Below are 15844 nucleotides of genomic sequence, written 5' to 3'. Positions count from 1 at the left end.
TTCACCTCCATTTTCCTTTAATTCTTGTGGAACATGTAAACGGTTAACAAAGTTTGTAACATCAGTTTTGAATAATTTGAGGAGTGTAGATTCTAAAATGGGGTCATTTATGGGTGGGTTCATTATGTAAGCCCCTCAAAATTACTTTATATCTAAATTGGTTCTTGGAAAAAACATGGTTTTGGAAATTGTGTTGAAAATGTAAAAAATGGCTTCTAAACTTCTAAGCCTTCTAATGTCCTAAAAAAAAATAACATTTATAAAATGATGCCAACATAAAGCAGACATATGGGGAATGATGACTGATAACTATTTTATGAGGCATTACTATCTGTCTTAAAAGTAGAGAAATTCAAATTGAGAAAATTGTGAATTTTTCCAAATTTTTTGTAAATTTGGGATTTTTTTTTATAAATAAAGGAAAAATATATTGACTCAAATTTACCACTGTCATGAAGTACAATGTGTCATGAGAAAACAATCTCAGAATGGCTTGGATAAGTAAAAGTGTTCCAAAGTTATTGCCACATAAAATGACACATGTCAGATTTGAAAAAAATGGCTTGGGCAGGAAGGGCAAAAACTGGGGTAGAAAAGGTTAATACTCGTTTCCAATTCCCTAGAATCCTCACTCCCCAGATATGCCTCTTAAGTATTGTGGAAGAAATAATAGTTGGGGGGGGGGCTATGATTGACTTTTCTTCCGAATTTGGCCTCTTTTGTGCTTGTAAAATGTCGATAATTGTAACGATCACGTCCACACACACACAGGGGGGAGGATAATGACCACTGCGCTCCACCCTCACCCCTGGCCCTGCCTACTTGCCTCACGAGTCCTGATGACAGGGGACAACTGGACGGCAGTCCCTAACTTAGAACATGTGCAGGGAGGACAGACAAGACAAATAACGGACCGGGTCAAAACCAAGAGAGCAATGCAGTACAGAGGGATAAGCAAAGAATGGTCAGGAGAAGCCGGGGTCAAATACCAGGAGAGTAGAGAAGTACAACAGGAGTCCGCAAAGAATAGTCAGGTGGAAGCCGAGGTCAAAATACCAGGAGGGATGCGCAGTACAGGAGGAGCAGGCAAAGGATCGTCAGGGAACAGGATCAGGTAAGCATACAGGAATCAAACAAATCGCCAGGAACCTAAATTAACAGGCAATCCTGTGCCCAGCAGGCTGCCTGTTAAATACTAGCTAGCTGGGGTCATGTGACGTGGCCAGCGTCACATGACCCGCACCAGGAAGTACAGCTGAGCACCGAGTGCCCAGCTCGGTCCTCAGACCTCGCCTGGTTGCTGGAGGAACTGGGGACGCCGGCCGTGCGTCCCCAGAGGAGACATGCGCGGCTGGTCCGTCCCGCCCCCTATCACCAAGGAGACGAGGACGCCAGAGGCGCTGAGGAGAGCGAGCGCCCCGGCGTCTCGTGACAATAATATCCTGGAGATCCACTGTTCCACCTAACCTCACTCACTGGATCTAATTAGTAAACAAATAGTGAACACCATAAGGTTTTTTTTTTTTAAAACAATGACGGAATTGCTGTTTTTGTCAACTCACTTCCCAAGAAAATGAAATAAAAAGTGATCAAAAAGTCATATATATCCCAAAATGATTTCAATAAAAACTACAGCCCGTTCCACAAAAAAATCAAGCTCTCACACAGTTACATTGGTGAAAAAGTAAAAATGTTATGGATGTTAGTATATGGCGATGCAAAAATATAATTTATTTTGAATACAAAGTAATTTTATGCTGGAAAAGTAGTAAAACATAAAAAAACAATATCAATTTGGTATCGCCATAACTGTCTCAACCCACAGAATAAAATTATCATATCATATATACTGCATGAGGAACCCAATAAAAAATAAAAATAAAATACACTGACAGAATTGCAATTTTTGCCCATCTCACAAAAATGGTATAAAAAGTGATAAAAAAAATATGTACCTCAAAATGATACCAATAAAAAACTCCAGCCTGTCCCACAAAAAACAAGCCTGCTCACAGCTACATTGCTGAAAAAATATTAAAGTTATGGCTCCTAAAAACAATTTCCGTGTTAGAAAATCCAGATGTGCTCCTCCCCCAAACTCTGCCATGCCCCCAAACAGCAGTTGATGACCACATATGGGGTGTTGCCATATTCAGGAAAAAATATGTAACAAATTTTGGGGTGTATTTTCTCCTGTTATGACTTGTGAAAATTTAATTTTTCATTTTCACAGCCAAGTGTTTCTAAATTCTATGAAATGCTTGTTGGGTTATAGCATTCACTTCACCTCTTGATCAATTCCTTGAGGGGTGTAGTTTCTAAAATGGAGTCACTTTTTGAGGTTTCCTTTCTAGGGGTGCCTAAGGGTCTCTTAAAATGTGACATGGACCTGAAAACCAGTCCAGCAAAATCTACCCTCCAAAAACAAGCCCTATGTGTGCTCATAAAGAGATTTCGGGTGTTTCTGTAAGTAAGCCCCGTCACTTCAGAATTGGTCCTTAAAAACCCAATTTTGAAAATTTTCTTGAACATTTCAAAAATGGTTTCCAAAATTGTAAGCCTTCTGACGTCTTAAAAAATAAAATAAAAATTTAAGAAATGATGCAAACATAAAGTATACATACGAGAACTATTTTGCGAGGTATCACTTATTGGTCTTAAAATCAGAGAAATTCAAATTTAGAAAATTGCTAATTTTTCAACATTTTCTGTAAATTTGGGATTTTTTTTTATACATAAAAGGTTAAACATATCAACTCAAATTTACCACTAACATGAAGTACAATGTTTCATGAGACAAGTCTTAGAATTGCTTGGATCAGTAAAAGCTTTCCAGAAATAATTTTGGCGTATCAGCAGTTCTTTCCATGAGGCTGATGCCAGCACATGGATGGGAGAGCTCAAGTAACAAGTAAACAAGAGCGCTTAGATGACAAGTAAATGCACTCGAGCGAGCTAGGCGGGGACTTGAGGATGTGGGGAGGAGCTGAGCCCACACATAATGGGTACAGCTGGGCTCCACTGACTGGTAGGACTGCCCCTTGGGCTCTTTTCACAATTCATTTGCATACATATAAAATCTTTTTTTTTTTTTTTTTGCAAAACTACAGCAGTCATAACTTATACACTGGTATATTTCTGAAATGCTGTAGGAGACCTCTAATAACATGTAATTGGCTCTATAGGGATAATCCTGGTGACAGAATCCCTTTAATGTCACCTCTCCGTTTGACCCTGTACCTTTGAGACAGTGTTCAGGGCATTCCTCCTGCTCCTCCATAACTTTTACTTTTAGGCCCTGTTAACTGTTACCTCTGACTTCACTGACCCCTCCTAGTGGAGTGCCTTTTTCTCCTAAGAGACAATACCCTGGGTGCTCTAATGAGTTGAGAACGGTCAGCCTTTGGACTGCCGTGAGGAGAAAGTTAAGATGGAGGGGGCAGACTTGATGACTGAATTATATAGCTGTGTTGGTGGTGGTAGTGACACTCATTGATGGTGGTGGTAGGAGATGGGAATCATGAACGGCAACAAGGAGTCCATGATATATCACAGTCTGAGAAAAGTGTGTGTGGGGGGGTGACTATGGTGATAATTGTGTGTTGGATCGGATCAGGGTGGAGGAGGCAGGTGGTAGTGATAAAAAACAAGGCCAACTTATGGCCAAATATCCAATGTTCCATGCCAGGAACAAATCTGCTTTTACTGTTGTCAGCTTAGAAGCAGGTGATGCCACTACTGTTGTTGGTGTAGGATCAGAAGCTGTCAGAGTAAGGGCGAGCTGAAGTGGTGGGGGATCTGTGCCAGCATCTTCCGTATGGGAATATTTTGCAACATTGCCAGTCAATAGAACAGTTGCCATGTGCAAGCTCTGCAGGATGAGGCCATAAGGGCAGAAATGTAGGCGCTATGGCTGTACCTAAACACATGTATCAGCATCAGAGGCTCATGTGGGAGAATAGAACTGGCCAGCAATGTGAGCGAGGCTATCATCATTCAAACAGCCAGGTCACATTGCCATCATCATCAACATCAGCTAATGCTACTTCTGCTCTTCCTCCACTCCACCATCAGTCATTAACAGTGGAATGTGTCCAGGAAGCAGCAAAATGTGCTTATTAATCCACATGTGTGCCAACTAAGGCACCTTTCACACCGGTGTGAAACTCCAGCATGGCTGTTCCGGCAGGCAAGCTGAGAATCAGCTGGACGCAAACCTCTGCATGCAACGGTTTGTGTCCGGCCGGTTCTCCACTTGTCTGCTGGAATGCATACAGATCTCCGCCAGACTCTATCATAAATAGAATGGAGCCGGGGCCGGCGGACATTCTGTCCACATCAGGCAGTGCCGGATTCGAAGAATTCTGGTAGGCTGTTGTTCTCTAACGGAATTCACACCGGAGGTGTGAAAGTAGCCTTAACGCCCACCTAAATTGTTGGGTTGCAGATGCTAAGGTGGAGATGCTGCATGTAATGTTTTTTGTCCTGCCGAATCCCAGCATATTTTCCACGTCGTGGTTGGCTCTCCACCAGACTCTATTATAATATATGGGGTCGGCAAGCATTTCAGTAACATATGGCTTTGCTGGATCTGCCGGAACAGCATGCTGGAGACCTATAACGCAAATGTTCACTTACACAAAATATCACTAATTATAAAGATTTATAATTGACCCTAATATATATACTGCAGGTACAAGCGCTGTCTTAGGAATTTTGTAGTTTCAGACCTTTGGTATATGGTATCCTCTGAAAACGGTGTCCTGGCTGGTTGCTCGAGGTACTCCTAACGGTGTGATGTCTGCAAACCTCTGGATCTCATGAATCACTGCATCTGTAAGTGGCATTTTTATGCGATCCTCAACTGAAGGGCATCGATTATTTCCAGTGATATGGTCAATCTCCTCCTGCATTTTCTCTGTGGAGCATTTCACACAATAATAACATGTTATACAGGTTCATACACTAACAGGCAATGCATTACAATACAGATGTATTGTAATGCATTGCAGAGGGGATCAGACCCCCCAAAGTGAATGTCATAAATAAAGTAAAGTAAAAAAGAAAAAAAATGCCCCTTTCCCCTTATTTTATAATAAAAAACAAACAAAACCTGCACATATTAAGTATCGCCGTGTCCGTAATGACCAGCTCTATAAATATATCACATGATACACCCTGTCTGATAAACACCATTAAAAAAAACTGTGTAAAAAAGGCATTTTTGTCACCTTACATCACAAAAAGTGCAACACCAAGCGATCAAAAAGGCATATGCCCCCCAAAATGGTATCAATAAAACCGTTGCCTCATCCCGCAAAAAATTAGCCCCTACCTAAGACAAGAGTTATACGGACGTGGTTATACCTACATATTAGGTATAACCACATCCGTAACAAACAGCTCTATAAAAATATCACATGACCTAACCACTGTGTAAAAAAAACGGTGTAAAGAAAAGCCATTTTTGTCACATTACATCACAAAAATTGCAACAGCAAGTGATCAAAAAGGCGTATGCCCCCAAAATAGTTCCGGACCGGCACCTCATCCTGCAAACAATGAGACCCTACCTGAGAGAATCGGTCAAAAAATAAAAACGTTATGGCTCTCAGACTATGAGACACTAAAATATAATTATTTTGGTTTCAAAAATGCTATTATTAGGTAAAACTTAAATAAATAAGAAAAAGTAGACATATTAGGTATTGCTACGTGCGTAACGATCTTCTCTATAAAAGTCACATGACCTAATCCCTCAGGTAAACGCTGTAAAAATATAAAATAAAAATAAAAAACGGTGCCAAAACATCCATTTTTTTGTTACCTTGCCTAGCAAAAGGTATGATTTTATAGGTAATATAGAGCAATAAAAAAATCATATGTACCCCAAAATATTACCAATAAAACTGGCACCTTATCCCATAGTTTCCAAAATGTGGTCACTTTTTTGAGTTTCTACTGTAGGGGTGCATCAGGGGGGCTTCAAATGGGACATGGCATCTAAAAACTAGTTCAGCTAAATTTGCCTTCCAAAAACCATATGGCGTTTCTTTCCTTCTGCGCCCTGCCGTGTGCCCGTACAGCAGTTTACGATGTGGGGTGTTTTGTATACCTTGAGGGGTGTAGTTTCTAAAATGGGATCATTTTTGGGTGGTTTCTATTATGTAAGCCTCGCAAAGTGACTTCAGACCTGAACTGATCCTTAAAAAGTGGGTTTTGGAAAGAGAAGAGGGTTGCATTGACAATCCAACACAATGGGCAGCACATTGAACACATTTTCTAAGTGGTCAGAAACTTGTAAATAACTCATGAAAGAATAAAGTTACGTTAAAACCAAGCACACCATTGTTTTTCTTGTGAAATTCCCAATAAGTTTGATGTGTCACATGACCCTCTTCCTATTGAAAAAACAAAAGTTGGATTCAAAATAGCTGGCTCAGCTATTTCCGCAGGCCCCACAGAAAAGAATGGGAGCGGTGGGCACGCAAGCATGGAGCCGGTGCTCGGCTATTTTTGGTGGCCCCATAGAAATTAATGGAGGGCAGCTGCGCATGCACGGTGTACCCTCTGACTTTCAAGGCTCTGTTTACGAGGTGGGACCTGCACCTATCAGACAATGGGGGTATATCCTAGCGATAGGCCCCTATTAGAGATTACACAACCCCTTTAAAGAATTAAAAACAAGTCCTTTCAGTTCCTATATTATGATATGTATAACGTTTTTACTTTTTCATTTATGCTGTGTCAGAGCACTTTTTGTGGGCTGACCTGTAGTTTTTTTCTGGTACCATTTTGTGTACATACAACTGTTTGATCATTTTTTATTTATTTTAGGGGCAAGGAAACAGCAATTTTGGCATTGTTTTGTGTATGCTGCAATACCAAGTATGTTTACTTCTATTTTTAAAATGATAGATGGAAAGAGGGTTTTTCATTTTAAGTACTTTGTGTGTTTTTTCGAATAGTTTTATAAACTTTATTAAACCATTTTAAAGGGAATCTGTCACCTGTTTTATGCTGCTCTAATTGCTTCTTGATTGATTTTTGTATTATTTGTATCAATTATTATTTAAATTAACCAAGTTGTTTTGTTAAAATCTGTTTATAGTAGCTCCAGCGCAAACAGAGCACTGGAGTTGTTCAATACAGAGCGCTCCAAGGAATCCTCTGATGAGGCAGCATTAACATGACAGTTTGCTTTTACGTTTTTTTAGTACCCCTAGGCCATTGATAGGCAAACTGCAGCTCTCCAGCTGTTGCAGAACTACAACTCCCAGCATGCAAAGACTGCCTTCAGCTTTCAGCCAACAGCAGGGCATGGAGGGATTTGTCGTTTTGCAACAGCTGGAGAGACGCGGTTGGCCTATCACTGCCCTAGGGTAGTGATGGCGAATCTTTCAGAGACCAAGTGTCCAAACTGCAACCCAAAGTGCCAACACAGCAATTTTACCTGAATACTGAAAAATACTGGCCAAGTTAAGCTGTGGGGGGAGGCTTAACACACGCCCCAGTAAAATGAATGCTTCCTTTGGCACCCCCTAGTATTGAAAATGTCCCATTAGTGGCCCCATGTATTAATAAGGCCCCCATTAATGGACCCCCCCAATGAATGCCCCCATTAGAGGCCACAGTATTAGTATTGCCCCCTCCCTATTCTTTTTGTGCAAAAAAATAAAAATAAAACTCATCCATTTGATTGCGCCATGGTAAACACTCTCGCTGCCCACTGGATGCTCAAGACAAGACCTGCACTCTAGCTTGGGCATGTTTCGCAGGTCCTGTCATCACACTGGAGTGCAGGCCCTATCCTGCACATCCAGTAAGCAGTGAGTGTGTATGAGGTGAGTTTTTTAACACAAGCAGAAGAGGGGGGCAAAGGCTGTACTAAAGAGTGCTCCACATTGGAAACGCTCATTAGAAATAGTGTACAGGTGGCAACCCTATGTACGGCCCAAACACGCCCATATGCCCACAGAGAGGGCTCTGAGTGCCGCCTCCGGCACGCGTGCCATGGGCTCGCCACCACTACCCTAGGGGATTTAAACCTGGAGTCATTTGACTCCTTGTACTATACACTGTAGTACTTCTATATTGCAGTGCATCGTGGTTTTACCAACAACCTGTTTCATTCCACTGCTTGGGCGGTGAAACACATTGTCAATTTGGTAGCCAAGGTTTTGCACTAGCTAAAACAGTGTATACATATTAGACAATCTAATGTAATTAGTCCAGTAAAGAATTCTATTCATTTTTATATGGAAGTGTTAACTAACGTTTCAGTTACCACTTTACTGATCCTGAACAAGTGTGCAAATTGCTTTGATTATGATCACGATTATGATATTGTGTCCTCTCACCATTACCGCATTCAGCAGCAAGGACAACAATATGGAATAGATTGCAGGAAGTGCCGTGTGTCTTTCTTCACAGGCTTGCTCCCACAGCTCAGGGAGATTCTGCATATGTACAGATGCGCCTCCCAACCTAAGCTATGTGCCTTAGCATCTCAGATACCAGTTTTTACGCCATGATAGCCAGATTTGCTCTCCAATGGTCAGTCTCAGTAGACTTCTTACACCTGTGATAATGTCAATTTTTATAAGCTAGTCAGTCTGTTCAATGGGGTGGTTGTAGTTTGCCCCTTGGTGAGCAACCTTCATTAGACTGATATTCCTCTTTCTAACTTTTGTCATGGCCTATGCCCCTGTTTGTGCTGTCCTGCTAAATTATATCTACTGGCCTGGATCTTTCCCCTGTCTATCCTGTCATTACAATGTGTTAGTGCTATTAGGTATTGTTCGCCCATCTGTCCTGTCATGGCAATGTTAGTTCTGCTCTGGATCGTTCCCCTGTCTGTGCTGTCATAGCAATATTTTAGTACTGCTCTGGATCATTTCATGGTGATATGTTAGTACTACTCTGGACTATTCTTCTGTCTGTCTTTTAATGGCAGTATGCGAGGTGGGGCCCCGTAAAACAGTAGTCATGCCCCCTAAATGCCCCCACACAGTAATTATGCTCCATTATTCCCCCCAAATAGTAGTCCCCCCACACAGTAGAATGCCCTGTTAGTGTACTCACACAGTAGAATGTCTTCTTAGTGCTCCACACTGTAGTTATACCATTTTAGTGACCCACATAGTTGTACCTCCTTAGTACCACCACACAGTACAATGCCCCATTTGGTGCCCCCACACATTAGTTATGCCCCCTTACTATCCGCACACAGCAGAATGCCCTCTTAGTACCCTCACAATTAACTATGGCCCTTAGTGCCCTTACACAGTAGTTATGCCCTCTTAGCCCCCCTCACAGTAGTTCTACCCCCTTAGTCCCCTCTCATGGTAGTTGTCACGGATGAGCCGCGAGAATATTGAACTGTCCTCCCAATATTATCAATATTACTCTGCCTTATTAAACAGTAATTATTTCCCTAGGCCCCAGAACCTACAATTTGATTATTCAGAGCGTCTTCTTCTGTTGTACCCAGAGAACAACATAGTCCTTTTGTTCAAGTCAGTCAATAGATGCCTAGCAGATAACGCAATTACAGCTGGCTTCCTATGGTTGACAAAAGAACTTCTCTTCCTGAAGAGATATCACAGCTAGGTGTGAAGACGGCACCTGGGGGGAGCCGATTGGTGTCGCTGCTATCAGGGTCTGTAAGCTGGCTTGCTGCAGACAAGCCGGCACCAAGGTTTCCCAGACTGCAACATGAATCTGAGATATGATTTTTACCTTTTCAAGAGAGACCATGCATCTTACGGACGTAAAAATTACATCATCGTGTCACTCAGAATTCACTGGATGTTTACATAGGACAAACATAACTCTAAGATGTGCCCAGGTAAAGTTATGGTGTTACCCCATCATAGAACCAGTTATAATAGTAATATTTGGTATCCCTGAACTCCATATTTTGTAGGGAATGTGAATATGTGCTTGTTACTTGTGTACAGCGGAGACATCCCACGATATGGCACATGCCATATTTCAGAACTGACATTCACCTCAGGAATACAGCCGGCCCCAGCAGGCGGACTCTCAATTCCCCGCCTTGATTCTGAGACCCTTTATAACACATCTAGAATCTGCTAAAGGAGTTCTCCACTTTTAACAACACCTAAAGAGGGCCTCAGCCAGAGAACCTGTGGGCTGTAGGCATATTACACTGGACAAAGGCTTCTTGGACTTTATCCCTGCAACGGACGATTTCACCAACAGACATCTTTTCTGCGGAAACTAAGTATTTTCTTTCTTTTCTCCCTTTTGTTTATTGGACTATACTTTTCTTGATTATTGTGTTAATAATTACTGTGCATCGTGATAATTTGTATTGTATATAGATATATAATAAATGACCTCCAAGTCATTTCTCTAGCCATATGCCTGTTTTCAAACACTGCAAAAACTTACCCTAGCCTCTCCGAAGGGAAAGCTACTCGGTTGTGTTATCTAGATAGTGGGTTCCTTGCTCCCATAAATTGCAAGGTGGTGGCAGTTAAACTACCCTGTGTGCAGTTCCGGTCGCAGTTCGTCGCACGCTTACTTGCGGTCAATCGGAGGTCCACTCCCTGCGCTTTCAGCCTATCGACTGTACGGACTCAAGTTAGACTGTCGGTGTGCTGGAAGTGGCTGGGGGGGCCTGTTTGCGGATTGACCACTAGGGGCGCTGTGACGGTTTCGTGACGTATTGTGGCCGCGGCGGTCGCAGTTCGTCACATATTGGTAGGCAGCTACTGGGATTCCTTTTTGCATGTGTTTAGAACATCTGAACAGAGATTAACTAATTTACCTCTGTCAGAACCAAACCAATTTGGTGGTGGTGTGGCTGAGTGCAATACATTTATCTGTGTGTACAGAGAGACTGTGTAGTCCAGTACCCTCCCCGAAATCTTGTTTTCTTTATCTATCTTTTATTTGGCGTGAAAATGTCCGGGGAATACAAGAAAATGGCTTTGGCAGATCTGGAAAATCTGTGCCAAGAACGGGGCATTGAAGTCGGTCGCAAGACGAAGACCGACCTGATAAAAGACTTGTTCCGATGGGATAACCAACAACTGCGGCTGTTGGATGTGTCTACTGCGGGAGACACCGGCCCATCTGACTCAAGTCCTGAGGAACCGGAGACTGAGAATCCTGACTACTCGGAGGGGGAACATCCTGCGGGCCCTGTTGGCCCCCCAGCGCAGTATTTCAGTACGGATCCTAATTTTTCTTTAAGTACTCGCCCGGAAGCGGCCAGTACCGGACTATCTATTTGTACGGACCCTATGATGCAGCAGGCCCTCCAAAAACTAATGGACACTGACCCGGTAAAGTACCTGCAGTACATGGCGGAGCGCGAAGAACGCCGAGCTGAGAGGGGGGCCGCTGCTGCAGAAAGCCAACGTCGGCATGAACTGAGCATGGCCAGAATACACCAACCCAGCCGAAGCTCATCACCCAACTTTCCTGCAGAAGGAGCAGCATCACACGTGAGTGCAAAATTTAAATTTGCTCCCATTGAAAAGGACACTGACATAGACTTGTTTTTGCGATCCTTTGAGAAAGCCTGCCGTCAGTATCGTCTGCCCCAAGAGCAGTGGGCCAGACACCTGACCCCCCTGTTGCGCTACAAAGCACTGGACGCGTTTGCGGAGTTATCCATGGAGCAGGATGAAGATTATTCCGCCATAAAAGACGCTATCATTGCTAAATACCAGCTGACCCCTGAAGTCTATCGGAAAAGGTTTAGGTCCTTACAAAAGGATCGTACGGACTCTTATCCGGATGTGGTCAGCAGCTTACGCACTACATTCCGCCAGTGGACTTTAGGCCTAACAAAAGGGTCTTATGACATCCTAGAGGACTTGATGGTGCTAGACCAGCTTCTTTGTATTTGCCCTGCGGATGTGAGACAATTCATGCTAGAACGGAAGCCTGCGTCAGCAACCGCTGCTGCAGACTTAGCTGAGACTTTTGTCACAACCCGAGTGCCCGATCTGCGTAAATCTGCACCATCGCACTGGAGAGGAGGTCTGCCCAATGTCAGGGCAGACCCCCCTGCCTCTGTGGGCCGTCCACCACAGAGACCACCAAGTGCAGCTACTGCTTCCAGACCTGGGGCACCTAATGGAATCACCTGTCACTACTGCCGCAAGCCTGGACATATGAAATTCAACTGTCCTGAGCGGAGACAGCCACAGCCAGCATCTGAACCACCTGTACCTCGCCCACGACAGACACAGCCAGCCAGCGCATCCCAGCGTGAACCATCTTCAACTGTTTTGTTCGCCGGTGGGGAGGAGATTCACCCCATCACCAGCAATCACCAGCTTGTTACAGTGAATGACCAGCTAGTCACCGGTTTCCGGGACACGGGAGCCGATGTCACCCTGGTGCGTCCGCACCTTGTGCCCACAAAGGACATCATCCCAGACAAGTATCTCACCCTCACTGGGGTGGGGGGCACTCTTTCTCACATTCCCCAAGCCCGGGTTTCCATCGACTGGGGGGTGGGTGTTCAAGAAAAGGTAGTTGGTATCCTAGACCAGCTACCAGTTCCTGTTTTGTTGGGGTCCGATCTAGGCAAGCTGGTATCCTATTATGAACCCGCCACGAACCCCTCGGGATCCCAGGAAGGGGGTCCGCCCTCTGCCCCCACCCAGGTGCTTGGCACCCGGGGGCAAGAGTCTGTGGGAGGGGGGTTGAATGTATCCAATATTAATGTTGATGATATGCATGATGTACCTGCTAATGTGATTTCTACATGTGATATTGAAAATGCTAATCTGCCTTGCTCCGAAGTCATACCTGTCCTAGCTGTGACTCGGAGTCGGGCCACCCAAAACTTGAACTCAGAACAGGGGGAAGAGGCTCCGGTCTCCTCCCACTCCTCTGACCCCAGGGAGGGTGACTGTCAGCCACAGGCCTCGTACGCCACGGGCCAGCTGGCTGAAACGGATCAGGCGGCCTTCGAGCACGCACTTCAAACCGATCCTAGGCTCGAGGGTCTCAGAAGACAGGCTGCTGAGCCCCTCGCGGATGGGGCCAGGTTCAAAGTGTACTGGGAAGGTGGGAAGTTGTATAGTGAGGCGATACAACCCACCGAAGGCGAAATGACCGTGAGTACCAAGTCGCTTGTGGTACCTAGTGTCTTCCGGGGGTGTGAGGAATATGGATTAATATTTACTGTCAGCCATGTCCTCACACCCCCCATTTGCTGACAGGATTTCCCTGCTTCAAAGCCCCCAGCCCTGATTGTAATTTTATGCACCTCTTGGCATGACTCAGTTGGCCAGGAAGACACCCCTCAGGGGGTCCAAGCTTCAAGGAGAAGTTCACACCTCTGTGCAGCAGTTGGGAGCCACCTGAATCTGCAGGAAAACCCCCCAGCAGGGGGTATCTGCTTTGGCCTGGATCAATGAGATTTCCTAGACATATTGGCACCTACCTCTCATAAGGAATTATGAATCACCTGGCCACCGCAGACGCAAACCGGATACATATTTGTGTCCCGGTGGCCACGAGGTACGGTCCCATGGTCTTTGTTTACTCGTACCCAGTCGGGGTAGGGAGATACCCATATCTCCCCATAGAAGCCACCTACCGGTACCAGGTTTGGGCTCTAATTGTAGCCGGAACCCAGGCAGGTCCATTAGTCCCAGAACCATCTCCCTGTGACCCTCTGGTCTGGAGCTATGACCCCTAAAGGGTTTTGTGGGTCATTCACCGTCAGCCCAGAAGAGGGGGAGTTGACCCCTCCCTGAGGCAGGGAGGGGGTGGGCCAGCTCCAGGTTAAAAGCCTGGTGCCAGCAAGTAGGGGGCGTCTTTTCTCTGAAGAGGGGTCACATGCTACACATGTGTTTAGAGGGACCCAGGAAATAGCAGGAGAGCACAGCCCCTCGTGTGGCCTCCGATTCAGGACATCGCCAAGGAACTTTCATCATACTTGGTAACTTACTTTCACCCTGCTTAATCCTATTGTAACCATATACCCTGTAATCTGTAACCTCAGACCACCGTATATATATTGTCTGTGTATAGTGTGTTATATCTAGTGTGCTCTTATAGCGATTAAATCTATAATTTAATCTTGTGCTATCTTGTATCTCGATCACGAATCCCCACGTCCGTGTTTTGGCCTAGTTATAAGCTACCGCGGGTTGGTTTCTGACCCTATATAATCCCGTTAGCGGACCGGGCTTATATCAAACGAGAAACTGGTGGCAGTTACCCGGGCTGAGTGTGGGCTGTTTTCACTGCGGCAGTGAAAAGGCCCTTCCAGCTTGTTGCCTCTCTGTGCCCGCGTGGACAGGAGGTGTGTGTGTAAACTATACCAGCCTGACCTTACGTGCTCCTCTGGAGGGCGTAACTTCACGTTTTTGGTAAACCCCGTGATCATACCAGGTCTCGTGAGCTCGACGTGGTTGACGTCAGCGGACACGAGGGGTGGTATTCATCACATATTGGTGGCAGCAAAGTGGGATCGAGATACTAGTGTGTGTGAGTGTGAGACCCATACTCCCAGACACTAAAGACGACCAGCAGTAGCTCTTGCTGCTGGAGTCTTAAGATCAGTTCGACACTAGACTGTCTGAGGGCAGATACAATAAGGTGTGTGTGCATCAGGTTGCAGTGGTGTCAGTGACCACCCGTTGCAATGACGGCCAGTATCACAAGGAGCAAATCGAAGGAGATGGCCGATGCTTTAAATGGGGGCGGAGAGGAGGTGGAAGGCGAGGGGGAGCACAACCAAAGCTCCCCAAGGAGCCAGTCGCCAGAGGTGAGGTCCGCGGCGGGCCTCGCTCCACCTGCCCCTCCCCCCAGCCAAGCTGGCTCAGCTGCTCTCCTACAAGCTGCCATGGACCGTCTCCAGGCTGGAGACCAGGCAGCCTCTGAGCTCCTACTGGCGGCTGCAGAGCGTCGCGAGCAAGCAGAGGCTGCAGAGCGTCGCGAGCGAGCAGAGGCTGCAGAGCGTCGCGAGCGGGCCGAGCGTGAGCACCAGCTACAGATGCTCCAGCTAAAGCTCCAATTCCAGCAGCCATCCCCAGCCCAATGTGAGTCTCCAGAGGTCCGGATTCCCAAACTGCGGGCGGAGGACTTTCCCCTACTGGACAAAGATGGGGACCTGGACACCTTTTTGTTGGCATTTGAGACAGCCTGCCATCAGTACCAACTGCCAGAGGACCAGTGGGTCAGATTCCTCACGCCACGGCTCAGGGGAAAAGCCCTTGAAATCTTCGGGTACCTGCCCAGCGAGACCATCCTGAGCTATGAGGACATCAAACAGGCTCTGGTCAGGCAGTATAACTTAACCCCTGAGTCGTACCGGAAAAGGCTCAGGAATTTGCACCGGGGTTCTACCCAGAGCTGGGCCGATCACATGCGGGCCTTGCTGAGAGCGGTCGACCAATGGACCACAGGATTGGAGCTCTCCACCGTCCAGCAGCTGAAGGAGCTCATCGCCACAGAACAGTTCTTGTGGAACTGCCCAGAGGATCTCCAGCAGTACCTCCGTGACCGGAAGCCAAAGGGGGCCTCCGCAACCGCAGCCCTGGCCGATGAATACACCAACAACAGGACTTCAGAGGCCCGGAAACCTGTCGGCTGGAGAGGGGGTAAGACGCACGCTGCACCTGCTACCCCTGCCCCTAGGCCCAAGTGGGCACCGGCCCCTGCTGCCCTTTCCACGTCGGTGGGGGAACCCCGACTTTGTCACCTGTGTAAGCAGCCAGGACACTTCCAAGCCATGTGTCCCCAGCGCCCGAGGGATCCGTCCCAGTCATCAACCCGGCAACCGTCCACTGTGTTGTGTGTGGGTGGGGGTGGTGGGAGGTCCCTTGACAATGTTCAACCG

General features: G+C 46.0%; 1 protein-coding gene across 3 annotated transcripts in view; it reads right to left on the bottom strand.

Annotated features, from left to right (window-relative positions):
* Positions 1-15844, bottom strand: part of LOC122937993 (cytochrome P450 2C42-like) — a 37480-nt gene that overhangs the window by 4086 nt on the left and 17550 nt on the right. For all 3 annotated transcript variants that reach the window (XM_044293237.1, XM_044293238.1, XM_044293239.1), the window contains exon 7: positions 4731-4918. In XM_044293237.1, coding sequence (XP_044149172.1) covers positions 4731-4918 — 188 coding nt within the window. The remainder of the gene's footprint in view (positions 1-4730; positions 4919-15844) is intronic.

The sequence above is a fragment of the Bufo gargarizans genome, chromosome 5 (assembly GCF_014858855.1).
Source record: "Bufo gargarizans isolate SCDJY-AF-19 chromosome 5, ASM1485885v1, whole genome shotgun sequence".
Taxonomy (NCBI): Eukaryota; Metazoa; Chordata; class Amphibia; order Anura; family Bufonidae; genus Bufo; species Bufo gargarizans.
Note: the sequence above shows the minus strand (reverse complement) of the source record. Positions and strands in the feature narration are given on the sequence as shown.